General features: G+C 40.9%; 1 protein-coding gene across 2 annotated transcripts in view; it reads left to right on the forward strand.

The window, feature by feature from the left end:
* The window catches only part of LOC133853178 (uncharacterized), a 30,800-nt gene continuing 4,878 nt past the window's right edge, over positions 1-25,922 (forward strand). The window contains exons 1-16 of one of the 2 annotated variants that reach the window (XM_062289580.1): positions 1-403; positions 907-965; positions 1,042-1,173; positions 2,436-2,576; positions 5,415-5,471; positions 6,422-6,516; positions 13,058-13,190; positions 13,323-13,499; positions 14,444-14,634; positions 14,840-14,906; positions 19,070-19,203; positions 19,585-19,651; positions 20,789-20,851; positions 20,944-21,188; positions 21,266-21,395; positions 22,464-22,556. In XM_062289580.1, coding sequence (XP_062145564.1) covers positions 97-403; positions 907-965; positions 1,042-1,173; positions 2,436-2,576; positions 5,415-5,471; positions 6,422-6,516; positions 13,058-13,190; positions 13,323-13,499; positions 14,444-14,634; positions 14,840-14,906; positions 19,070-19,203; positions 19,585-19,651; positions 20,789-20,851; positions 20,944-21,188; positions 21,266-21,395; positions 22,464-22,556 — 2,091 coding nt within the window. In that variant the 5' untranslated portion in view covers positions 1-96. Of the gene's footprint in view, positions 404-906; positions 966-1,037; positions 1,174-2,435; positions 2,577-5,414; positions 5,472-6,421; positions 6,517-13,057; positions 13,191-13,322; positions 13,500-14,443; positions 14,635-14,839; positions 14,907-19,069; positions 19,204-19,584; positions 19,652-20,788; positions 20,852-20,943; positions 21,189-21,265; positions 21,396-22,463; positions 22,557-25,922 lie in introns of both variants that reach the window. The other variant, XM_062289581.1, reaches the window with a different exon arrangement.

Raw genomic sequence — 25,922 nt, forward strand, 5'->3', positions numbered from 1 at the left:
TCTCTCTCAAAAAAAAAAAAAAAAAAAAATGTCCCTTTCATTATTGTTCCTTTTCTATGCGCCAAACCAAACAACCATAACAACCACCCACCCACCATGTTCCTCTCAGCCCACAAGACCCACCCATTACTCCTCCACACACTCCACCGTTTCGCTTACTCTCGGAATCTCCGCCGCAACATGTTTTGCCGAGTTGCACCGGGCCTCTCCGTCTCCTCCTCCCTCGGCTCCGTCTTCGCCTCCGGAAACGCGATCGCCGCCGCAGCAGGTTCGGGCTCCGCGCTCCACGGGGCCGTGACGTCGGCCATTACACACGTGGCGGTCACCGCCGTGGCCATCGCGTCGGGGGCCTGTCTCTCCACCAAGGTCGATTTCTTGTGGCCCAAGGGGGCGGAGCAGCCAGGTGCGTCTTGTTGTGTGGCTCTTTTTTATTAGGGTGAGTTTGTATGTTTCCTTTGGCCCTAGATGAGGAGAATTGCAAGGAAACTACACATCATTCAAGTTCAACCCTCTCAACAGTGCATAAACATATAGCTTAATCACTAATCAAGCATTTTGTGATTCTTTTGTGCCTTTTCTGTAAACTAAACTAATTTGAGTTTAAATTTGAACTGTTTATACTTGATGTCAGTATGTCTACTTAAGAAATAGGTTTTTTTTCTCTCTGAGCTTCATTTCTGCTGCTGTTCCAAACTGATATGGTCTTGACTTGAAAGCCCTTCCTTATTGCATTGACTACATTATGATGATTAAGGGCAAGTTTATAAAATTAAATCTTGACATTAGTTATTCCTGGCACAGCATTTTTTTTCCCTCAATTCGCGTCTCACTGGTAATCTCTTGAAAATTATACTATTTTCTTCTCTATTTTATTAAACGAAATATTAATAGGATATTGTGTTGCAGGTTCTTTTGTACTGGAGGGAGTAGATGTAACTGGGTATCCTATATTTAGTGATCCAAAGGTTTACCATCTACACTTGAATCACAGCTTGCTTATAGTCATTTGCTGCTACTAAAACACTCTATCTGTGAAGGCAGGTACAAAAGGCGATTGCATTTGCAAAAAAGGCTCACCGTGGCCAATTACGGAAAACAGGAGACCCTTATCTAACTCATTGTATTCATACGGGAAGAATCTTAGCAATGTTGGTTCCATCAAGTGGCAAACGGGTACGCAATCCTGTTTCTATCTAATATGGTTGAAGTTTTTTGCAAGTAAAATGTTTGTGTTAATTTATTCCTACAATAATCACCATTTTTTACTCTCTTTTTCAGAAATTTAATAAGAGAACTTTCTTTATTGTGCAGAATGTTCTATATTGTGGAAAGACATGTATTAACTTTATGTTCTCATCTCTTGTCTGTTTTTTTTATTAAGTAAACTGCATTAGAAAGGTGTGAAGGGGGTGCAAGTCCAGTATGCAAGACATATACAATAGAGAATCACCTTAAACAAAAAAGTGAAAGAAGAAAGATGAATTAGGGGAAGAAAATTAAACTCAAGAAACACATAAATCCAGACGTGAGAAATCTTAGTCTTCCCCATTATGATCCGTGCATGAGTTAACGTGCTTAATTTTTGCATGTCCTCGTTGTGGAAGGGCCATGCAGTTTTTTAAGTTTCCTATTTTCCCCATATGTAGCTGAAGGGATGCATGAAAATGACCATATCAATGGAAAAAATATTTGACAAATAGTCTAGAATTTCAGTAATGGTGGGAACTTGCCCAATACGGTACATAGGGTTAGTGACTAGTAGGCCATAATCATAGCCATTCTTTGTTGTTTTGATTTAATTTGAAAAAGGTTAGTTCTAGTTTTGAGTAAAAGACCCTCCAAGACCAAGTTGCTTAACTAAACACGTGTCTTATTTGTTACTTATGCAGACAAAATATGCATAAAAAAGAAAATAAACAGCAAAAAATGGAATATTCATTACCTACCATCTTGAATCAACAGTGTTTGGTCCTATCAATCAATGAAACTCTAGTACCAAATGCAATTAAAGAAAAATTTGTTCTATTTTTTCATGTACACTGGCACTAATGCTCTTTCTTTTTTCCCTCTTCTTTTTTCTTTTTATCCTTTTTATTTCATTATTTACCCTTCTTTATTGGTGGTTTTTTATTCTTTTTTATGCTTGTGTTATAGTTTTGCTATCAAATCTTAATTATATAAAAAAAGGGAAAGTTTTGCTATCTAATCTTTCTGGCAAAAATATAAATTGCTATTACTTTTTAATTATTTATTTTTAGATCATGAAATTAACAACTAATAAGAAATAAAGCAATATGATTAACTGTCTGTGTATTATATTGTTGCATGTTTAAGTAGCAGTATTTCACTTAATTGTAGTATATGAAAAACACTTTCATTGTTCAAAAGCACATATCCCATTTATCCCTTCGTTAAGATTGTAAGTTCTCCTGCAGGCTGTTGATACAGTTGTGGCTGGGGTTCTCCATGATGTAATTGATGATACATGCGAAAGTTTGCACAAGATAGAAGAAGAGTTTGGTGATGATGTAGCTAAGTTGGTAGCTGGTGTTTCCAGGTTAAGTTATATAAATCAGGTATTATTAACTGGTTATGGCAATAAACCCATTATCTTTTGGTTCCAAATGAAAATATTTGACGCCGAGCATAGTTAAATTTTTTTTTGATAAGTAATAATAGTCTTATTGAAAGCGTAAGGCGCCCCTTAGTACACTGGACGTATACAAAAGGAAACACCTAACTAGAAAGAGAAAAACGAACAATAAAATCAGCATAGCTGACTGAAATAGGGTACAAAAAGGCCATCGACCAATTATACAAAGTAAGCAAAAAAGACTCTAACACCTCCTCCAGGGAACCCTCCAAGTTTTCAAAACACCTTCGATTCCTTTCTTTCCACACGCACCAAAAAATGCAAATAGGAACCATCTTCCAAATTGTAGCACTCAGAGGTCTCCCCGACTTCCACCAGCCTGCCAATAGGTCTATCACTCTTCTAGGCATTACCCGCGAAATGCCAAACCGAGAGAATATGTTATTCCACAGAGTTGACGCCACGTCGCAATGTAGAAGAATGTGATCCACAGATTCCCCTTCTCTCTTACATAAACAGCATCTGTCTACAATGATCAAATGCCTCTTCCTAAGATTATCCACAGTAAGGATCTTTCCTAGTGCAGCAGACCAAGTAAAAAAGGCTGCCCTTGGAGGTGCCTGAGTCCGCCACACACACTTCCAAGGGAACCAAGAATCACCAGAGCAAGTCAAAGATCTGAAAAAAGACTTGACCTTGAATAAACCTTTCTTGGAAGCCACCCACCAAAGTCTGTCTGCCCGATCTCTGTTCACTCTGGTTGCATGTAAGACCTGGAAAAAAGAAGCAAACACATCCACTTCCCAATCATGCGCCTCTCTGACAAAGCTCACGTTCCACTGAGTTGAACCGCCCAAAACTTCCACATTGTCTGCCACTGACGCATCCTTCACCCGAGCAATACCAAATAAATCAGGAAAGACTTCTTTCAAAACCGAGTCTCCGCACCACAAGTCATGCCAAAATCTAATCCTTTCCCCGTCCCCCACCTCAAATCTGGTAAAACCGGAGAAGGTCTCCCACCCTTTCCTTATATTCTTCCACAACCCCACTCCAAAAGCCCCTACAAGCTCCCGGGAGCACCAACCACCCCACAAGCTACCAAACTTGGAATCTATCACACCTCTCCACCAAGCATCTCTTTCCAACCCAAATCGCCATAACCATTTCCCTAACAAAGCTCGATTGAACATCACCAAATTTCTTATACCCAAACCTCCTTCTGAAATAGGAGTACAGACCTTCGCCCAATTCACCAAATGAAATTTAACCTCTTCACCCAACCCTCCCCATAGAAAGTCTCGATGCAATTTTTCAATCCGAGCCGCAACACTCCCCGGAATAGGGAATAAAGACATATAATAGGTAGGAAGATTGGAAAGGGTGCTCTTAATAAGAGTAACTCTGCCACCCTGCCGAGCATAGTTAAAATTGTTCCGATAGAGTATGATAGTAAACAGAAACTAAGGATTGGAGACTGTAAAAGTGACTCAGGAAGAGAGAAAATAACGATTAGGGTTGAGAAAGAACCCTAGCTGCCCAAAGAAAACAAAGAATAACTCTAATTTTTTTTTTGATAAGTAAGAATAGTTTTATTGAAAACAAAGAATAACTCTAATTATACTGGAATATTATTTAAGTCAGAATGAAGAACTAAGGCCACAAGCTGGTCTTATGTAATTGAAGCAAACCAACTTTTTGCCAAAAAAAGACAAAAGTCTAATTATTACATCAAATCAAATTGCGAAATAAAATAAAGATTCGGCGAAAAAATCTGGTAATAAAATCATTACTAAACGAGAAATTTAATATTTCCTAAAATGACAAAAAATAACTTAAAATAGTGATTTGGAGGGGAAAGATGTGGATTCTGGGCCTGAAAATGTCTCTCACCGAGCGTAGCTGGGTGTCCACGACATGCTTGCCGATAAGAGCTTTCCAGATTGAGGTCGTATGTGCAATTCTGATACTCGTAGCAAAAGTTATGCCCAATTTACTGCCTAATGCGCAATATTGCCTCAATTATTCCTGATTGCACCGATTCTTGCGCTGATCTTCTCTGTCAAGATATCCCAGTGCCATTAATTCAGTATCTAACAACTAAGAGTTTGCTGATTCTCATGCATCAAGATTCAATTGGTGGATTAGGCCTTTCTGTGTGTTGAATTTATTAAGTTTCAGAAGCTTTATTACACTTTTGAAAAACGGTTTTCATTTATGAAATTTGAAACAATGAAAAACTTGTCTAATATGCCTTTTCAGTTTTCTTGCCTTGTTGAGCAGCCAGGAATAAAGTGCAAGAAATAACTTTGTCACTGAGTAGCTGGAAATAAAGTGGAAGGAATAAAATTGTCACTTTTGGAAAACAATTTGTTATTCAGAGATTTTATTAGAAGATAGTTTCTAATTATCTTTGCCTAGCTTATTTCTACTTCAGTTTTATATTTTCCATTTTCAACTGTGGAAAAAGTTTTCATTTCATGTTGAATATGTGGTTAGTACAAGGTGAATAAATGCCACCTGGATGATGGTAGAATGGGAAAAAAACATTGCAGATTCTGTTTAAAGCAGAAATTGTTGACATACATGACCTAATCCGCTTTGCTCATTTTGTTGTCTTGCTACCTCGAGGTCATGTTCCAGAGTCTTTATTTCTGTTCTTTAGGTCACATTGCAATTATATATGGGAATTCTGATAGTTTCCTCATATTGTGTTCATCATGTACTTGCAGTCCCTAATTTTGGCTTCTGTGAGATTCTTTCATTTCGTTTTCCCCTTTCTTGTGATGTTGTTCATGTTGTCATGTATTTTATTTTTCAGCTGTTACGGAGACACCGCAGAATAAATGTGAACCTGGGTAACCTTGGTCACGAAGAGGTATAAAACTCAATTGCTAGATTGTGATGGAAATTAGCCATTCTATGGAAGTTAATAAAGAAATTTTATCAACACAGTTGAGTCACAAGTTACCTTAAATGTAATGTATAAGAATAAATCATGGGTCAAGTGGTTGAGGGGCAGTGACTTGAGGTCCAGTTTCCACTCCTAAGATTAAAGGGAAAAGATAACTACAGAACCTTGAGTGCAATATCAATTATGATTTTAGGAGTCTTGGTTCTACTTGGGGCAAAAGCAAGAAGGCTCTTGCTGTGATGTAATATTGCTGAGGGTTTTTAGGTTTTTGCTGGGGTGTTTTGGGATTTCTGTTGTGGTTTGGTCTTTGTGGGTGTTTTTTTTTCTTGTTTCTCTTGTTTTCTTTTTGCCTTTTCTGTTTTTGCGTCCTTTTGTATACTTCCTGTATGCTCAAGGGCAACTATGTTTTTTTATAAAATTTCTCTGATTACCTATCCAACAAATAAAAAAAAAAAAATGTTGATCTAAATATAGATAAGAGATTTTGTCATATCCTGATTTGGTTCTGATTCTAAGGTATGGGCTTAGGACCATTGCTTGTAGAAGCTTGTGGTGACACCCACTGGTGTGAATTGGTGCATCTTACTTGCTCTATGATTATGTTTTCCTATGCATAATGCAACATCTAATAAAAAGCCCTAAGACATCAATTTTTATTTTTTTATGAATTATTAAAAAGAAGGGCAAAGCTCTCGTACATGAGAAGCCCTAAGACATCATTACTGCGTGTTAAAGGCTGCTTTGTGAAATGGAAACTTATATGCAAGAAGAGATTGGATGGTTTTTATTTCTAGTGAATAAATTAATTGTAGCATTGTAATTAACCTTATCAGTTCTTTTTCTGAGAAAAGCAACATACATACCTTAGCTGCAATATTTTTCTGATTCTCATACTTTAACTGTTCATCTATTAGGCTAATAATTTACGAGTTATGCTCTTGGGCATGGTTGATGATCCACGTGTAGTGCTCATCAAGCTTGCAGATCGTCTTCACAACATGAGAACCATGTACTGACTCTCTACTTCTATTAATAAATTTTTGCCTGTTAAAGGGTGACTATTTTGTGTTCATTTTTGTTTGAATTAATTCCTAAATGATTACAATCACTCCCCCCCACCCTCCTTTTTTTTTTTTTTTTTTTTTAATTTCTATTTTTAGGGTTAATTGTAGCTCTTCTTTCTAAACTGGGTCGTTTTCAATGTTTCTCATAAATTGCAAATTTTTGTAGTCAACACTCTAATTCAAGATTTTTTTTTTGATAATTAATGATAGTATTATTGAAAGCGTAAGGCGCCCCTACGTACACTAGAAGTATACAACAGGAAACACCTAACTAGAAAGCGAAAAAGAAGTAAGAAATTCAACAAAGCTGATAGATAAAGGGTACAAATAAGCCATCGACCAGACATACAAAGTATGGAGAAACAACTCTAGCACCTCCTCAAGGGAGCTTTCTAGATTCTCAAAACACCTAAGGTTTCTTTCTCTCCAAATACACCAAAAAAGGCAAATAGGCACCATCTTCCAAGAAGTAGCGCTCCCAGATCTCCCAGACTTCCACCAACAAGCAACTAAGTCAAGCACACTCCTAGGCATGACCCACGCAATCCCAAAGCGTGAGAAAATGTTGTTCCATAGAGCTGAGGCCAGATCGCAATGCAGAAGAATATGGTCCACTGATTCCCCATCCCGCTTGCAAAGACAGCATCTATCCACAATAATTAAGTTCCTCTTCCTAAGATTGTCCAAGGTCAAAATTCTGCCTAGAGCTGCAGACCAAGTGAAGAAAGCTGCCCTCGGGGGAGCCTGAGACCGCCACACACACTTTCATGGGAACTGAGTACCTCCAGCACACATCATAGAACCAAAAAATGACTTCACCCTGAACACACCTTTCTTGGATGGGACCCATTTAAGACAATCTGCCCTCTCCATATTCACCTTGGTGGAGCCTAGCATCTGGAAGAAAGAGGCAAAAACATCGACTTCCCAATCATGAGCCTCTCTAATAAAGCTCACGTTCCATTGAATGGACCCGCCCAAACTCCCCAAATTATCAGCCACTGACGCATCCTTCACCCGAGCAATGCCAAAGAGATCAGGGAACACTTCTTTCAGAATCGAGTCTCCACACCACAAGTCATGCCAAAATCTGATCCTACTCCCTTCCCCCACCTCAAATCTAAGGAGTTTGGAGAATTTCTCCCAACCTTTCCTTATAAACTTCCACAACTCTACTCCAAACGCCCCACCAACCTCTCGGGAGCACCACCCACCCCACAAACTTCCATACTTGGAGTCCACCGCGACTCTCCACCAAGCATCCCTATCCATGCCATATCGCCATAACCATTTGCCTAGCAATGCGCGATTAAACTGAACCAACTTCCTAATGCCAAGCCCCCCATTCGAAATTGGAGTACAAACCTTCTCCCAACTCACCAAGTGGTATTTAAAAGCTTCACCCATGCCACCCCAAAGAAAATCTCGTTGCAACTTCTCAATGCGAGAAGCAACACTCACCGGAATAAGGAACAGAGACATGTAGTACGTAGGTAAGTTAGAGAGCGTACTCTTGATAAGGGTCACTCTCCCTCCCTTAGAGAGGTATAACCTTTTCCAACTAGCTAACCTTTTTTCAACCTTCTCAATAACTCCATCCCAAATACGAGTAGACTTGTAAGGAGCCCCCAATGGAAGACCCAAATACATCACAGGCAAATAAGCAACTTCACACTCTAAAATGTCGGCTAACCTACCCACATTATCGACATTCCCCACTGGAATAATGCTGGATTTGGCCAAATTAACCTTAAGCCCCGAGACAGCCTCGAATAAGAGCAAGAGAACTCGCAAAGACCGAATCTTTGAGGAGCTAGCATCACAGAAAATCAATGTGTCATCAGCGAACAAAAGATGGGAAAAAGAAGCATCACCCACTCTGAAACCATCCAACACACCCCCACTCACTGCCGCAGTAATCATGCGACTCAGTGCCTCCATAACAAACACAAACAAAAGGGGAGACAAAGGATCTCCTTGCCTTAGGCCTCGAGAGCTGCTGAAAAAGCCGTATGGTGAGCCATTAACAAGCACCGAGAACTTAGCAGAAGAAATGCACCGAGCTATCCACGAACACCATTTACCCCCAAAGCCGCATCTCCTCAACATATACAACAGAAAATCCCAATTAACGTGATCATAAGCTTTTTCTAAATCCATTTTGCAAATGACTCCCGGCTCCCTTGATATAATACGACTATCAAGGCATTCATTCGCAATAAGGATTGGATCAAGAATCTGCCTTCCTTTGATGAAAGCACTCTGGGATTTGGAGATAACCTTGTCCATAACCGTCTTCAATCTGTTGGCCAAGACTTTAGCAATAATCTTGTAGATACCTCCTACAAGGCTAATGGGCCGGAAATCTTTGAGAGACAAAGCTCCTGGAGTCTTAGGAATAAGAGAAATAAAAGAAGCATTCAAACTCTTCTCAAAAACTTCTCTAGCATGAAACTCAGAAAAAACCTCCATAATGTCCAAGCGCACCACCTCCCAACAAGCTTGGAAAAAAGCCATAGAGAAGCCATCCGGACCCGGCGCTTTATCACCATTAAAAGCAAACACAACCTTTCTAACTTCCTCCTCCTCAAAGGCTCTCTCCAACCACCTTGCTTCTGACTCTAAGATGGCATCAAAGGAAAGATCATCCAACCGAGGCCTCCAACTATGCTTCTCAGAGAAGAGATCTTGATAGAACTGAACCACATGCTCCCCTATCTCTGCCGGATTAGAAGAAATGGAATCTCCAATCAACAAGGAATCAATAGAGTTATTCCTTCTGTTTGAGTTGACAATAGAATGGAAGAATTTTGTGCATTTATCTCCTTCTTTCAACCACGTCACCCTGGACTTTTGCCTCCAGCAGACCTCCTCCAACAGAGAACATCTCTCTAACTCACTGACAACCTCCAGCTTCTTTTGAATTTCCCCCTCAACCAAAGCCCTACTACCTTCCACTATATCAATCGCCTGAAGCTCCTCAAGAAGCTTTCTCTTGTTCCTCTCCACATTACCAAAGGCCTCTACATTCCACGTTTTCAAATTAGACTTGAGGGCCTTTAATTTACAAGCAAGCACAAAGCTAGGAGAGCCATGAAAGGAGAATGAGTCCCACCAATGTTTCACCAACCCCACAAAACCATCTACCTTGAGCCACATATTTTCAAACTTGAACGGCCTACTTCTTGCAGAAGAGTGAGCACAATCGAGGATAATAGGAAAGTGGTCAGAGAACAGGCGGGGAAGCCTCTTCTGAGACGCCTCAGGAAACCTATCTTCCCAATCAGGAGAGACAAGAAAACGATCAATTCTGGACCAAACAGGAGGATCACAGGAAATCGACCACGTATAAGAACCTCCAGCGAGCGGAAAATCCATAAGACCCTGGTCAGAGATGAAATCACAAAAGTCCCTCATGGCAGTCACACTACCAACTCCAGATCTTTCGCTAGGGAACCTAGTAGTATTGAAGTCTCCCCCTATACACCAAGGCAAACTCCACCAACTCATAATCCCCGCCAGCTCATCCCAAAGACCCCTCCGATCAACCCTGCAATTCGGACCATACACTCCCACAAAACCCCACTCAAAGTGATCATCAACATTCCTCAAAGAAACTGCAAGTGTGAACCTCCCCACGCACACATTCACTTTTTCCACCACCCTCTTATCCCACAAAATAAGAATACCCCCTGATGCCCCACTAGCATCCAAACAACACCAATCCACATAATTACACCCCCAAAGACTACGCACAAACTGCCTAGAAGGATCCTTAACTTTTGTTTCTTGGAGGCAAATAAGATCCACCTTCCAATCTCTGAGCAAATTGCAAATCCTTAAGCGTTTACGCCTATTATTCAGCCCCCTTACGTTCCAAGAAAGAATCTTCGGCTTCATGGCACTACTACTAGTCCCCTTGCCCTCCTCTTACCGCTACTCAATCTGGAACCTTTGGCATCATAGTTAATAGAGCTCTCCAAATTCTTGATCTCCCTCTTACCCTTCGTGCGTCCTTTACCCAATCGACGCTCCTCTTTTCTCTCCTCTTCTATACAAGTCAAAAAAACTAACAATTGCAATTTATGCCCCACGAATGTCATCCCAACAATGGGATAAATCTCGTTAGCACTCTGCATCACCCAGTCCGAGTACCCCAAGCCACCCAAGTCTAGAGAGTAGGCATTGAGAGGAGAACCCACAACAACAGCCCCTCCCCCCTCCTTGAACTCCACCAAACCAACTTCCCCGGGAGTAAAGCTTCTTGAATCCTCACCCAACAGTCCAACTTGCAGACCAGGGGACACTGAATCCTCCACTGGCCCCCCCATCCACTCACAACCTTCCCCTCCAGCACTACCAAAGCATGGAACAATCTCCATATCCACCGATTGATGCCCAAACACGTCCCCTGTCAACTCCTGAGGCACACTCAGCATTCCCACACTCCTCAACTGCGAATTTACCGAGTCTTTCGCCCTCACTAGACCACCCTCTAAGCACAAAATAGGGCTCTCACTACAAAACAACTACTCCTGCTCCGAAAACAACTCATCCCCTGCTGTACCGGACCCAACTATCAGCTCCCCCTCCCTCTTCTGACCCGGCTCCTCCCTCTGCACCGCCTCTGCCTCCATCTGCACCTCAGAGCTACAAAGGGGCGAGAAGGTTCTATCCAAGAGTCTGGACTGTCCTTGGAGCTGCCCTTCATCTACACCCAGAGCTGGATTCGAAGTCAGACAGTCGGCGACTATGCTCTGAGGACTGAACTGAGAATCATACCCCCGTGCGGCTGGATCTGTGCCTGCCGAAACCAGCGCAGGTGACTCCCTCACCGGCGAACGAAGCTGGCCGTCGAGAGAAGAGGAGGCGACGACATGACCCAAAGCCAGAACCCACGAAGAGGAAGAGGCACCAGACGTCAGGTTACCGGCGTCCAAGCCCGGAGTCGAGCCAGCCCCAAGAATATGCACCGAACTCGCATGGGCCCAATGGGGGGGGGGAAGACTGGATCCACCTTAGCCCTCCACTCCATAACCTGGTCTGGACACTCCAAGACACCCTTTCCTTTGGAGGCCTTGGCTGAATTGGATAATGCAATATTTTTCGATTTGGGCTTAGGTTTAGATTTGGGCCGAGCCACTTTGAAACCCACCATCCGGGCCCTAGAAGAGGCTGCACGACCCAGACCACCACCATCAACCAAGGCCAATCCCTTCAGCCAAAAGTCAATCTCCTTTTTCATCCTTTCTAACGACTCTCTGAGGGCACCCACATCGAAGCTTTCACCAGAATGGCTGTTGCGTGCTGCAGGGAGAAACGTAGGTTCGGCTACACCATGCCTAGTGTCAGACGACCTTCCCAACGCAACAGAGGGTCCAGCTTGAGCCATTGTCGGAGTCGGAGCCGTGTCCGAAACTGAAGCTATCTCACCCGCCGCTGTTCCTTTCCTCGCTATGACCTTCAGAACCGTCTGCATGGGCACACGTTGCCGAAACTCAGGAGCCCATGCAGGGGGATTCTTCTCCTCAGTACAACTCCGCTTCGCCGGAAGAGACTCCAAAACGTGATGCTCTTTCGCCAGACCAAAAACATCACTCTTCGCCGGGCAATGATCACCCTTATACCCCACAGAGCGATCTCTAACCCATCTCGGCACTCTAGCTACAGGGCCGGTAATCTCTCCAAAAGGTGCTTCCAGCGAGGATGCATTCTTAGCCAACACCTCAGCATAACTCCTCCTCCTTCTTTGAATCGCGTGGACCTCCGAATCAACCTCCCTGGCTCTGGAACCGGCTCTTAGATACTCAGAAACCAGGCGCAATTCCTCACGAAAGCTTATCCAGCCTTTCCCGGCTCTTCCCTCCGGTATGAAGATCGAGTCCTTCCTCCGATTCCCAACAAATTCTTCTATAACCATGAAACCGCCATGTCTGTTGAAATGCCGTTGCGCAATGATCCGCGGGAATCCATACCGAGACTGATCCCAAAACACCCGAGAGTCTTCCACGCACACCTAATTCAAGATTAATTTGCGATGTCCACTCAATCATCCAAATCAGTGTCAAAATTAACTGAATAGCGAGGTGTGCTGGGTGGACATTGCAAATTAACGACTCATATGCTAATTTTGACTTATCAGTGCATCCCACTGCTGTCCACTAATCTATTAAATGTTGACGAGTTTGGACGGTGGAGTAGACATTGTTAATTAATCTCGAATTATAGTGTTGATTGCAAAAATTTGTTGTGTAGGAAGAACATTGTGAATAACCCCATAGTTTAGGATGGATGTTACAACTAACCCTTATTTTTAATTTTTTAAATCTTTCTGCTTTCTTTATGAGTAATTTTGCACGTCTGAATAATTTATGAATATCCAAAATCTTTGGATCAATCATGAAATTTTATGGCTGACCTAACCAAAATTTAGGCTTATATTATTACCATATGAGTCAAACTTCTGGATGATGAGTTATTTTACAGTTATGTGCTGCCGTTGCCAAAGGCTCAAGCTGTTGCAGAGGAGACCTTAGTTATATGGTGCTCACTTGCTTCCAGATTGGGTCTGTGGGCATTAAAAGCTGAACTGGAAGATCTGTGCTTTGCTGTTCTTCAGGTCTGATATAATCTTTTTCTCTTCTTGGATCATAATGACATCCATGGTGCTCAACCATATCATGTTCTTATCTGATATGTAATTTTGATTCTTTAATTACATGTCTCATTTTTCCTGTACACGTATGTCCAGCCTCAAATGTTTCAGAAGATGCGAGCTGATCTTGCATCCATGTGGAGCCCTAGCAGCAGAGCAGGAAATCCTAGACGATTTTCTGCAAGAGTGGGCTTGCCACCACTGGATGAAAAGAGCTCAACTTCCGATTATGAAAGGTCCTTGGCAATTGATGAAGACATCACAAGCATGAAGGTAAGTAATTTTTTTCTTTTATTATATTGCTAGAGATAAACTGAAAGCCTGGTTTTGAAACTTTTTTTTTTTTTGTCATTTCTTTATTAATGCTTTTTGAGGGAGATGGTATGAACACCACTGATAGTGAGGGCTTACACGCATATTTTTGCAGGAATTTATCATGTTGAGAGATATTACCTTATTGTTTCTATTATAGATAATTGTTTGCTTTACGGCTCTGAAGTTTCCAAGAAATAATGAAAAATACTCTCTGGTTAGCAGTCAATGCACAAGATCCATTAGATTATTTAAGCACCTGTAGTCTCAGCATTGAAGAAGTCTTTTTTTTTTTTTTTGCTTCCTACTATACGGTCACTGAAAGATTTAAATGTATGTGGGTGATTGCCCTAGGCAGTGTCCTTTTTTCTTCTTCTGTTTTAAATTGTCTTGATATTTTTCAATTTCAGATTGTAACTTCTAGGACTTTTGTGCACTCCCAATGTACTTGAGTGTTCTTTTTTTCTTAATAAATTTATTATTTACAAAAAATTATATATTTATTTCAAATTTATAATATACAGTACAAATTACAATCACTGTGGTGCAAAATGAAATGCCATGTTTCCTTTTGTCGTTACCACAACGCATTAAAATTTGAAATAAGAGAGATTCTAGGTTCATAAAGGTGGTGGCGTCACTCTCAGACATCACATATATCTGGCATTAGAAATAGGTTTAAAGAGGCAGTCTAGAATGTCCATTCAAATTGACTTTCAGAAAGACCTTTGTTTCTAACAGCTGGCATGCTCTTGTTACTGCTAGACACAATGGTCTCCAAGGCAAAGCATGTCGAAGAGGGTTGTAATACTCTGAAAGAATGGGAAATTGGAATTTAATGGTTGTTGATAAAATTCCCATTGTTTCTTAGTCATTCCAGTTGATTGATTATTCTTTAATTTCAGGATCTTTTGGAGGCTGTAGTCCCTTTTGATATCTTGTTAGATCGGAGAAAACAGACTAAATTTCTCAGTAGTCTCAGAAGTACTCTAGAGACAAACACGAAACCCAAGGTTTTGCACGATGCTGGAATTGCTTTAGCATCTCTGGTAGTTTGTGAGGAAGCTCTTGAGCGGGAGTTAATTATATCAAATTCGTATGTTCTGCTTCTCCCATTATCATTTTCTCCTGTGCTTGCTGAATATAATCTAAAGATGTTAATAAATTTTTTACTTTATTTATGCATGTCTCATTCAGTGACATAGGACCAATATTTTTGTTGTTGTTGTTGTTGTTGTTGTCGTCGTTGTCGTCGTCGGCTAAAAGGTGTTAATTTTTGTTTTTAACTATTTCTTTTGCAGTTATGTTCCAGGGATGGAAGTAACTTTATCAAGCCGTCTAAAAAGCTTGTATAGTATTTTCAGCAAGGTACGAATGAGTTTACTTTCAAACAACTTGTGTTAGGCATGTGTGCTTTAGTTTTGCATACGATTATCTAATGAGATATTACATTTTATTTTAAGAGTAAAGTATGTTCATCACTTTTGTACATGAAATGCCTTTGCTTCAGCATAGTTCAAAACCTACTTCATGTAAAGAATGATCAAAGTATGAAAACCTGTAAAACTGTCTTCGTTTTTCCATTTTTCCTTTTAACTGTTACAGTATGCTATAAAGATATTGATTTCTGGTTTCTTTATAAGTTTACTGCATATAGGATTTAAGAGTATGCTCTTTTGTGGGGTCAATATTATCCCTATTATTATGCATCATAGCACACTTGTGCTGGGTTTTTAGAAGTTGTTATGAGATTTCTGCTTTAGATTTTTATTAATTTTTGATAGGTAAGCAAATAAATATATTAAAAAAGCGTATGGCGCCCCTAAGCATACAAGAAGTATACAAAGGAAACCAAACACGAGCAAGCAAAAAAACAAAAGAGAAAACCCACAAAACCCACATATAGCCGAGAAACCAAGACCCAAAGCCCAAACCCGCCAAAAAACCCTAGACTACATTACATCAATAGTCCTTTTGCCTTTACCCCGGCTAGAACGAACACCCCTAGCATCAAAGTTAAACGAACATTTTAAGTTCTTAACCTCTCTACTCTCTTTAGTCTTAAGAACAGAAGCAGGATCCTCTTGATGCTGGCCCTCATCAATCAAAATCAAGAAATCCAAAAAACTCTTCTCATCACCCTCGAAAGAGATCCCCATAGTGTGATAACACGCTTTTACATTCTGCACAACCTCGGGGTACCCTAAAACCCCAACCTGTACCTCCTCTCCAACACCAGCCCCATCCAGATCACCCTTCTGCGATGGTTTGACCATCTCAGAGAGAAATGAGATAACTTGCACAGCGGGACTCGGACCAAGAAACCCCCGCCGAAGAAAGCCTTTCGTCGGAGGAGAGAGAATGGATGCCCTCACGGACTCAGTAATCAATCCGATCAACTTCGCATCCTTCTTCTTCCGAGAATACCTCAACACCAGCTTTGGATCCGTTGGCATCCCAGCCTCCGACATCATAGAGGTCTGGAGGCGGAGCCTATCACCCAGCGCTAACGCCCCTGAAAGGACACCGGAAAAAGTTGACCCATTGCCTGCTTTCCAAGCTTATGAAAGGTCACTGGAGAACGAAGCCGATGGAGAAGCTCCCATCGAAACCTGCCCAGACCCTACCGACAACGATCCAAACTTGATCGCCGGACCTGCAAAGCCCCCAGAAGCAGACGAGAAAAGAGTAGTGGCCGTCGACGACACGATCGCAGCTTATAAATTGGGCGGAGCAGAAGACTTCTCCAAGAAAGTCTGCGAGGTAGAAACCTCCAAAGGAATGGAAGAAGAATGCTCTAAAAACGTCGGAATAGTAGCAACCGAGAAGCCCAAAGCTTCCGGCGCCGGAGAAGAACCCTTGATGTCCGCTGAAGACGAAGACACACCTTGAGCCGAATGTTCAGAACCCAAACCCACTGAGAATGTGTCGGATCCATAAACCAGAGCAAAACCCATCTTTTTGGCCTTCTTGATGTTGGGCATAAAGCCCATCCTCCTAGATGCAGCCCGTAAACGAACCCCTCTAAACACAGGAAAAACTCGCTTATACACCTAGCCCAAACCCATACAGCCCAGTTTCCGTTTTAGCCCAAAAGAAGAGGTCCTACCCAAGTTTGTTGAACGCCCGCACACCCAATCTAGCCAGTCACCAAAAGTCTCGAGAAGCTTCTTGAAGATCCCATCCTCTTGCCCTGAAGCATCACATTCACACTCGACGTCACCCTTTGAAACCTTACACTTTGAACACGCCTTCCTGCACCCTCTGCAACTTCAATCCCTGGAGCTATCAACACGACGGTCTTTACCCAAAGGACCAGAAGGAGTCCTCTCCAAGGCGAAACAATCCACCGCTTGTCGGACCGTCACCTGCTCCAAACCCAGCGGAAGAATCTTCTCCACCTCGCACCAATCCACCTTCGCCAACTGGACCAGAGGCCGATGACCTAAGGCATGGATGGTTGACGACGAGTGCACTGCCTCCACAAACGACAAAAGGCCCGTTGCCTTTCCCAGAAATTCCCCCCCCCGGAGTGCCACCAGAAGACGGAGCCTCCACCGTGGCTTCAAGAAAAGCCAGAGCTTTACTTAGCTCCCCAGAAACACGGCTCTAGCGCCTCCCATCCCGACCTTCAGGAAACAGGGTCATCCCTCTCTGATCGCCCACGGCGTAGACCGCCACCTCCAAAATCTGGCTGAATCTATTCCCACCTCTCCAAACGATTGTCACCTTCGAACCCTCCCTATAGGATTTAACAAAATCCTCAAAAATAGTATCACGCAACACCTCTTCCACCATGGAAACCAACCAAGTAGCGCATCGCGAGCCCAACAGAAGAGACCCAAAAAATCCTTTCCTCTTTTCCACCACCCTCAACTCATTTGACCCATTCACCACTGAGAAGAGGAAAGATTTAGCCTCCACAAAGAAATGACTCTCCATCCCCAACCTCACACGGCAACCTCCGAAGGGGAACGCGACAAGTACGCCACCACGTGACGACTCACATAGCCGCTAGCTATGGTATTGTAGGCTACCCAGGGTCCTAGAGACAAAAGTTGTTCAAGGAGGCTTCGAGAAGAGTCTACCAATTTCTAACTCCACATTTGCTAATAAGACAAAAACAGTTGACTCACCCTCACCCCATATATCTTGTATTCAATATGGATTGAACCCCATTTGTGTCTACTAGGCTACAAGGCCATTGAAGTTTTGTTTAATATCTTTTGGAACTTTAAAAATATACTATGTATTAGTTTGCTGGAGATTTTTATTAATGGAGAGAAAAGATCTAAATTGCGGTGCTTTCTTATGTTTATTTATATACTTGGAGCTTTCTATTGCGAGATACAAATATGAGAAATGATGTGAACCTTGCCATTAAATGCCTTATTCATAGTGTACTTTAGAAAAGAAGCACTCTTTGGTGCACAATAGGCCACCATACTATTCAGCTCACTTGTGAACAAATTTCAAACACTTGTGGTGCTCGAAAGTGAAGAAAAAACTTCTGTTTTTTCAGCTGCTACATCAAACTAATAAAACCGTTGAAATACTGAAAATATTATAACAAATTGGCATGAAGTGCTGAAATTGCCTTTTATATTGGCAGAGAAATTTCCTTGGATACAGTGCTGGGATTCATCTGAAATCTTTTTTCAGCTGCAATCTCTCTCTCTCTCTCTCTCTCTCTCTCTCTAAATGATTGATAAGTTGCATTGCACCTGATAAGCCCTTACTTTACCCTCCGCCCTGTTCTTACAGGGGGAGGAGATGCCAGGCTAGAGCTCATTGGAAGAAGTATTGCTAACTATTCAAACTTAGTGATCAGGATTGTTAGAAATTTTGCCTTAGATATTTGGGACAGGTGACAAAGTTTTCAGATATCTCTAATGATCTGTTCTAGAACTCTTTCTTGAAGTGTATTACGGAGCTGAGTTTATGGTGGTTGTTAATCTTCATCTGTTTGGATAAGCCTGAGAACTTTGTAAACAAACCATTATCAAATCCAAAGAAGCCAATCTCTTCTCCCTCCATCCTTCATTTCCTTTTTTTTTTTCTCGGTAAGTAGCGTTGCGGCTAAGATTTTCAACTTTCTGTAGATTGCGAGGCTTCTCTAGATTTGGTGGAAGACGACATCATGTGTTTGATTAATCTCTCTCTCTCTCTCTCTCTCTCTCTCTCTCTCTCTCTCTCTTTATAAAGGAACTTTTGTAGGCTCATGCCTTGGATGTTTAGGCCTTGTCCCCCCTCTTTTATCTTAACCACACATTCTACTTAGACTTTGGAAATTTCTTTCCATTCATTAAACTCATTAAAAATAGAGAAAAGGTGTTATAAACATGATGGTTGAGCAACAGACGCTGGATGACCAAGTAAGCTTGTCAAAGTATGGAGTCTGCATCATAATCTATCTGTCTTCTATTGGTTACTGCCTATCTTTAATGCTTTTGTTGACAATTATGTTATATTTGCAGAATTCATTTTGTCGTGAGTATGAAAATTTATAAATGTATCTTTGCCTTCCTTAGATGAAACGGAAAGATGTCAGCATCAATAAAGTATATGATGCTCGTGCATTAAGGGTAGTTGTTGGAGACAAGAATGGAACTCTTCGTGGACCTGCTGTTCAGTGTTGCTACAGTCTTCTCAACATTGTGCACAAGTAAATCAATTGAAATTTCTGTTCTTCAGTTTTCCATTGTTGTTTTGACACTATAACCTAATTTATTTTAGCAGCACTTTTTGTTCTCCTATCTTGGGCAGATAGATGGGTTTCTTTGGTACCTCAGTTAGGGGTGGTACTACGTTCGTTTTAGCTTCATTTTTTTTTTTTTGGGTTGGGGGGGAGGGACAATTTTTAGTAAGACACATAGGTCCCCCGTCCTCTAATTGTCCCCCCCATTTCTAGAATCCTAGTTCCGCCCTATCAGTAGTTTATTCGTAGTCTCGAGTTTAAAATATTTACAGTTTCTCTAATTAATAGAATTGCATAAGATTGTGACTAGATAATGGACCTTTTTCTAATTCTTTCTTGGCATTATAGGCTTTGGACACCTATTGATGGTGAATTTGATGATTACATTGTTAATCCAAAGCCTAGTGGTTATCAGGTAATTTTTCTCTACTCTATGAAATGAGAAATTCATGAAGTCTACTTGTTGTTATTAAAGTCCTTTTGTCCTTAGTTTACCATTGCTGCCCATTACCACCACCATCATTTTTGCCAGAACCAACATCACTATTGCTACCGCCACTGCCACTGCTGGCACTAACACCACCACCAACGTCTTCACCACCACCATCATCACTGCCACCACCACTAGTTGCAGTTGCCATTGCCACCACTACCATGAGCAACATTACATCATACTACCATCATCACTAAGCCATTGTTATCACAGTTAACATTATCGTTGTAACTAGTACAATACTCAAATTTCTTAATTTCTAACTATAATCGTTCAAATAACTGAAATCTAAATCAACGAGATTGAAAAATCTATCAATTAAGTTCTGTATATTGAACAGTCTTACTCTTTTTTTTTTATTTTTTTTTCTCGAACTTTTCATCCAAAAACAACCTTAGGCCACACATCATAATTTCATTCAAGGTCCTACAAATTAGCTTAACTAGAACCATCATAACAGGTCAAACATGCTAGAATTGAGCTTTTGACCCCTTTGGCTGGCAACCTTATTGTGCCTGTGTCCAAAATCTTAGTAAGATTAGAATACATGGACTCATGGCTGTCTTACATCGGGTCGACGAGAATGAAGCTTGATGGATGTTACATCGGTCACACAGTTTCCGTGTTGGTTTCACATTGTCATGCTATCCCTCCCCAAGGCTCTCACATCCATAAGGTGCTCAGTAGATCTTTTATTTGAAGGAGAATTTTTCCAATCTGCATCAGTAAAACTTTCCACTATAAGATGCTCATGTCCTATACAATATACCGAACCAGGAGCTTGCAAATAACGAATAATAAAAGTGACAACATCTCAATGTGGAACTCTAGGAGCATCCAAAAACTGATTCACTATGGGGTGGTTGTGCAAGTGTTAACGTTGTTTAACCATAGTCTAATATGTCTATGCGGCAGCCATTATCATCCAAGAACTGATTCACTATGGGGTGGTTGTGCAAGTGTTGGCGTTGTTTAACCTTTAGTCTAATATGTCTATGCTGCAGCCATTATCGTAGCCCACTCTTGAAACCATAACTTTTATTTATTTATTTATTACAGTCTCTGCACACTGCAGTACAGGGTCCTGACAGCTCACCTTTGGAAGTTCAAATAAGAACACTGGTACCAATCTTCTTCCAATTTTGTCGGAGGTAAAAGTTACTTATCATTGCATTCGATTTAATTGATAGAAATATTAACTTTCACATTTTCAGAGGATGCATGAGTATGCTGAACATGGACTTGCTGCACATTGGCTCTATAAGGAAACTGGAAACAAGCTGTCTTCCATTAGCAGCATGGATGACTTTGAAACAGAAGCATCCACCTATTTCTCCAAAGACATGGAGGACCAAAGTTCCAATGTAGATGGCTTGTTTCAGAAATATAGTTCCCTCAAAGTTGGACACCCAGTCCTTAGAGTGGAAGGAAGTCACTTACTGGCTGCTGTTATTATCAGGTATATAGTTACTTCACATTTATATGTTTACTTTTCATCATATATGCTCTACTTCTGCATCAAAATTGCGTTTGCAGAGTGGATAATGGTGGAAGAGAACTGCTTGTTGCTGTCAGCTTTGGACTACCAGCTTCTGAAGCAGTACCTGACAGAAGATCTTTTTTTCAGAAAAAGCGATGGGAAGCTTATGCAAGGTTATACAAAAAGGTTGGGATTTGCTTTACTTAAATTTGTTGACTATATTAATCTAATGAATTTGAACTTATTCACTGGAAAAGCTAAAGCTATATGGGTATGATAAGAATCTGAAATGAACATTGAAGGAATCTCTATTGCTGTATTAGATTTGGATTGATATATGTGAATGCTAATGTTCTTATAGGAGCTTCAGGTCCTATTAACGGATAATAGTATATTGACTGGTGAGGCTAGATTTAGGGTGAAAATAGAAATAAAGCTAATTTACAATATTTTAGAAATTTGCAGTTTTGAACTACTTCTGAGCAAGATGGGGCTTGTATGTGATGCAAGTTAAGGTTGATGAGTAGGAATTCATATCCAGCAGTCATAAATATGAGTGAATTGAATCCATAGAGTAAAAGATTGATGACCTGATCCTTGTTCAATATTTATTGAATCCAAGAAGATTAGTCATAATAGGTTTCTTGGATCCATAGTGATCAACATTTCTTCTTTCTGAATACTGGGTGAAAGCGACTCAGAAGTATTATTATGTATGAAAATAACGATAATGTGCATGGAAAGTTCTGGATTAATTTTTTTTGCTAAATTTTTTCACTTTAGACGTGACATTATTTTATCAATCATTTCTTTACTGCGTACGGTCAACGTTTTTAGCAAAAAATTAATCTAGATTGGTAATGGAACATAAGGCAACTCTGGGCCTCTAACAAATTTCATGGTTACTTATTTTCACTCACTTGAAATGTATTTCTTATTTAGGCATCTTAAGTGCCATGATACTTTTCCACTTATGGTTGCCTGTTCCCAGTCACTGAGTATCATCACAACCTGACCATTTAGGCGCTTAATCACATGCCTTTAATATAACACCACTACTGTGGTAAAATGCTGAAAAAATCTTCTAGAAGTTCTATTCTAGCAATGCAAATACCATTTTGATCGATCATCCTTTTAGTGAGCCCTATTAATGCTCAAAGTTGTTCATATTCAGTTGTATTTTGAATAAGTAGCATTTAAATATAGTGATTTGAATTACCTCTTTGTTTTACTGCTGTGGACTCGGCATTCCAGGTGTCCGATGAGTGGTGGTGTGAACCAGGACATGGGGATTGGTGTACTTGCCTAGAGAAGTATACACTCTGTCGAGATGGTATTTACCACAAGGTACATTTTACATGCACTTCTTAAGAAAATATAATTTTTGTTCAAACTTCAACAGCTTAGTGACTTTTCAATCTGAAATGTCATTTTCTACTCTGTAAAGACTATTTTATAAACAATGCGTTGTCTTTCCATTGAAGGAGTTGTGTAGGAAATATACAGGATGTTGAGGTATTCAATGTAGGAATTGTCTGCTTTGAGTTTCCTTTGAGTTTCACTTGAGGAGAGGAAATGAATACATGAAGATTTTATGTGGTAATCAAGGAGGCCTGAGGTATATAGTGGTTATCAATGTGGAATCTTTTAAATTGAAGCCCATAACTGTACCAGTAAGCCTTGAGCTGGTAGTGCAAGTTTTCCTTCATTCCTTAAACTAATGAAAAATGAGAAAAATGTTACTTTTAGAGAAGTTTGGTAAATTTTACGGTATTGACGTGCAAGTGTACATTCAGGCGGTTCCATGCTTCAAATTTCCATGGGAGCAGCTATACTGTACTGTCAAAACAGCTTCAGTACCATCAAAGTCTAGTTTTCCAGGAATATGTCTATTTGTGCCTCGTAAATTCTTCATCTTTTCAAATCCTCTCTCTCTCCCCCCTACCCCTTCCTTTGATTGTTTGGAATGGGGAAGTACAATTGTTGTGGTTAAAATGATAGGTTACAACATACACCAAAGCTCCATTCATATGCATGAGATCCATGCCTGCACGACTTTTCTTTTAAACTTTCATTAGCTTCTTCCTCTAGAGCCTTCGGCTTCTGGTGCTATGTGTATTTCATTTTCTGTTTTGTTCTATGTGAAGGCTGAGAAGATAATTTTCTAAACTATTTGATGCGGGACAACCAGAAATTGAGAAGAAAAGTTAAAGAGGGAGAGAAGAGAAGTAAGAGGGGAAGAAGAAAGAAGCCACTGGAGAGAGAAAAAAAAAGAGGGAGAAGAGGATAAACAGTACCAAATTTTAGTTCATCAAAAGCCCCTTACTACAATACAAAACTATGCTTAAATAGACTAGGGATTAAACCCTAACCCTAGTGACACTTGGGCTGATAGCCCACTAAAATTATGTAATGCCCAACTAAATTAACAGAACCCAAAGTCTGAAAAATAAAATAATATAACGCTGAAAAAATAAAATAACATAACATATCAGGGCCCAAACATGTGTAATCACTGGCCCATATTTGGTGTCCCCATATTTGGTGTCCCCATCAACTCTCCCAGGGTGGGAAGAACTCAGCCCCGTCGAGTATAGCTCTTGGTAGTGCTGATAGTACTCCTATGGATGAGGATCAAGCTGTTGCAACATGTCCCTAGTGATCAATGCACAATTTGAATTTGGCTGGCCCCTTCAACAAACTAGGAAACACTGGACTCCTCCATCCCTGGCAAAAAGAACCTTGGGGAAGGCTCCTTGAAATGATCATTTGGGATGATAGTGGGGCCTGCATAAGCAACTAGATCCTCCACATTAAGTGTGGAGCTAATACCAGGGTCGATGGAACATCAGTGACGTATACTTTTGGTCCGACCCATTGCAACGCTTTGAAAAGACCGACACTATGAGCTTGCAATTTTCGAACAGATCCAGGTGGAGGCTGTTCAGATCTAATCCAGACCATGATGTAATCCCCTATATGACAATTAGTGAGACGCCTACATAAATCAACTTCAATTTTATATTAGACATTAGTTGCTTGAATTTGTTTATTGATCTCATTATGCAAGTCATGAAAATGTCGTGCAAAGGCATCGACTGACTCAAAAACTCTAACATGCGGGAACATTAGGAGAATGTCTAAATGTTTCTTAGGCTTATAATAATGTACAATTTCAAATGGACCCATGCCTATAGACCTATTGATGTGATCATAAGGTAGGTTGGGAAGACCAGATAACCATACAACCTTACGGCGTTTGAAAGTCTAGAACCTATCTCTTTTGTTGGCTCCTCTTGAAAGACCACATAAACCTCTCTAGGATGTTCGTGTGCTTACCTTACCACACCCACGCTCTAGCTGACCTATCTGAAATGAGGTTGCTCGAATGCAACTTAGATGGTTAGAATCACCTGAGCAATCATCATCTAAGTCCTCAAACTCATCAGGGTTAGACTCATGGATCAATTTTTCAAAGCTCTATTTTTCATTCACCTACTCTTTCCCATCAATGGCAAAGGCCTTGTTGACACAGTTAGAGGCAACATGACCGAAACCTTGACACTTGAAGTATTAACCCTAAAATGCATCTTGTAGATTTAACTAGCTACTCCCTTACCTTTGTCATCCTTAACAAGTAGAGCACTATTAGAATTGGGTTTCAAAGGAGGAGGTCTTAGCAAGGAATTACTCCTCGAAGGCAGAGACTTGGTGGTTGTGTTTCGGGTGCCAACGTGCCTCGTAAATTGGGTTTTGGTGACCAATTCTTAATCCTGGACTAAGGTATACGCTCGGTCAAGGGTGGTAATACCTTGGAGAACAAGTTTCCGCTTGAGACCTCTCCTAAGCCTACTCAAGGTCATAACTTCATCCTCTACTACAACACACCTCATCTTATACTCATCAAATTGTGCAACGTAGTCAATGACAGGTCTATTTCCTTACTTCAAACTTCAAATTGTTCCATTGGTTCAAAAGGTTACCTCGATATGATCGGGGTAAGTATTTCTTTGTTAGAAGAGTGTTAGGGTTTAGAGTACAAGGGTATTTTGGTCATTCTTATATTTCTCTAAATCTATATAGTAAGTTTTGTGAGGTACACTACGTAAAAGTAACGAGCCTCCACCTTTTCTCTAAACCTGTCATGCAAATTACAACATGGTATCAGAGCAGGTTTAGGATCCTTGGTCTAAACTCCTCGTTTTGTAGTCTTGGTTTTTCTCTCTTTTTGGTTGACCTTTGGTGGCAGCACCGCCTATGTGGGCTTAGAGTGCCTTGATGAAGCTTTGAAAGAGTTGTTCATAGTGACAGGAAAGTCTCCGGCAAAAGAAAAGAAAAAAAATCTCGGTGGTTTTGGTTGCTCGACAAGTTTGCGGTGGAAGGTAGGGTGTTTGGGTGGTGGTGCTTAACGCCGTGCAGAGGAGGCTTTGACGCGGTGGTTGGTTTGGTTTTGGGTGACAACAGTGCAGTGATGGGTGGTATTGGGTGACGGCGGTGTGGTAGTGTGGGGCAGCAGTTCTTTGTGGGTGTTTTGGGTTAGATGTTTGGGTGGCAGATGAAAAGATTATGCATGTGTGTTGTCTGGAACGATGGAGATGTTGGGTTTCAGTGGTGTGAAAGATTGATGGGGCTAGGATTTGAGAGGAGGGAACAACCAAATTGTGGATCGCTCGATTGTTATGGAAAACAATCAAACCTGGCTTTGATACCAAA

Source organism: Alnus glutinosa, chromosome 1 (assembly GCF_958979055.1).
Source record: "Alnus glutinosa chromosome 1, dhAlnGlut1.1, whole genome shotgun sequence".
Classification (NCBI taxonomy): Eukaryota; Viridiplantae; Streptophyta; class Magnoliopsida; order Fagales; family Betulaceae; genus Alnus; species Alnus glutinosa.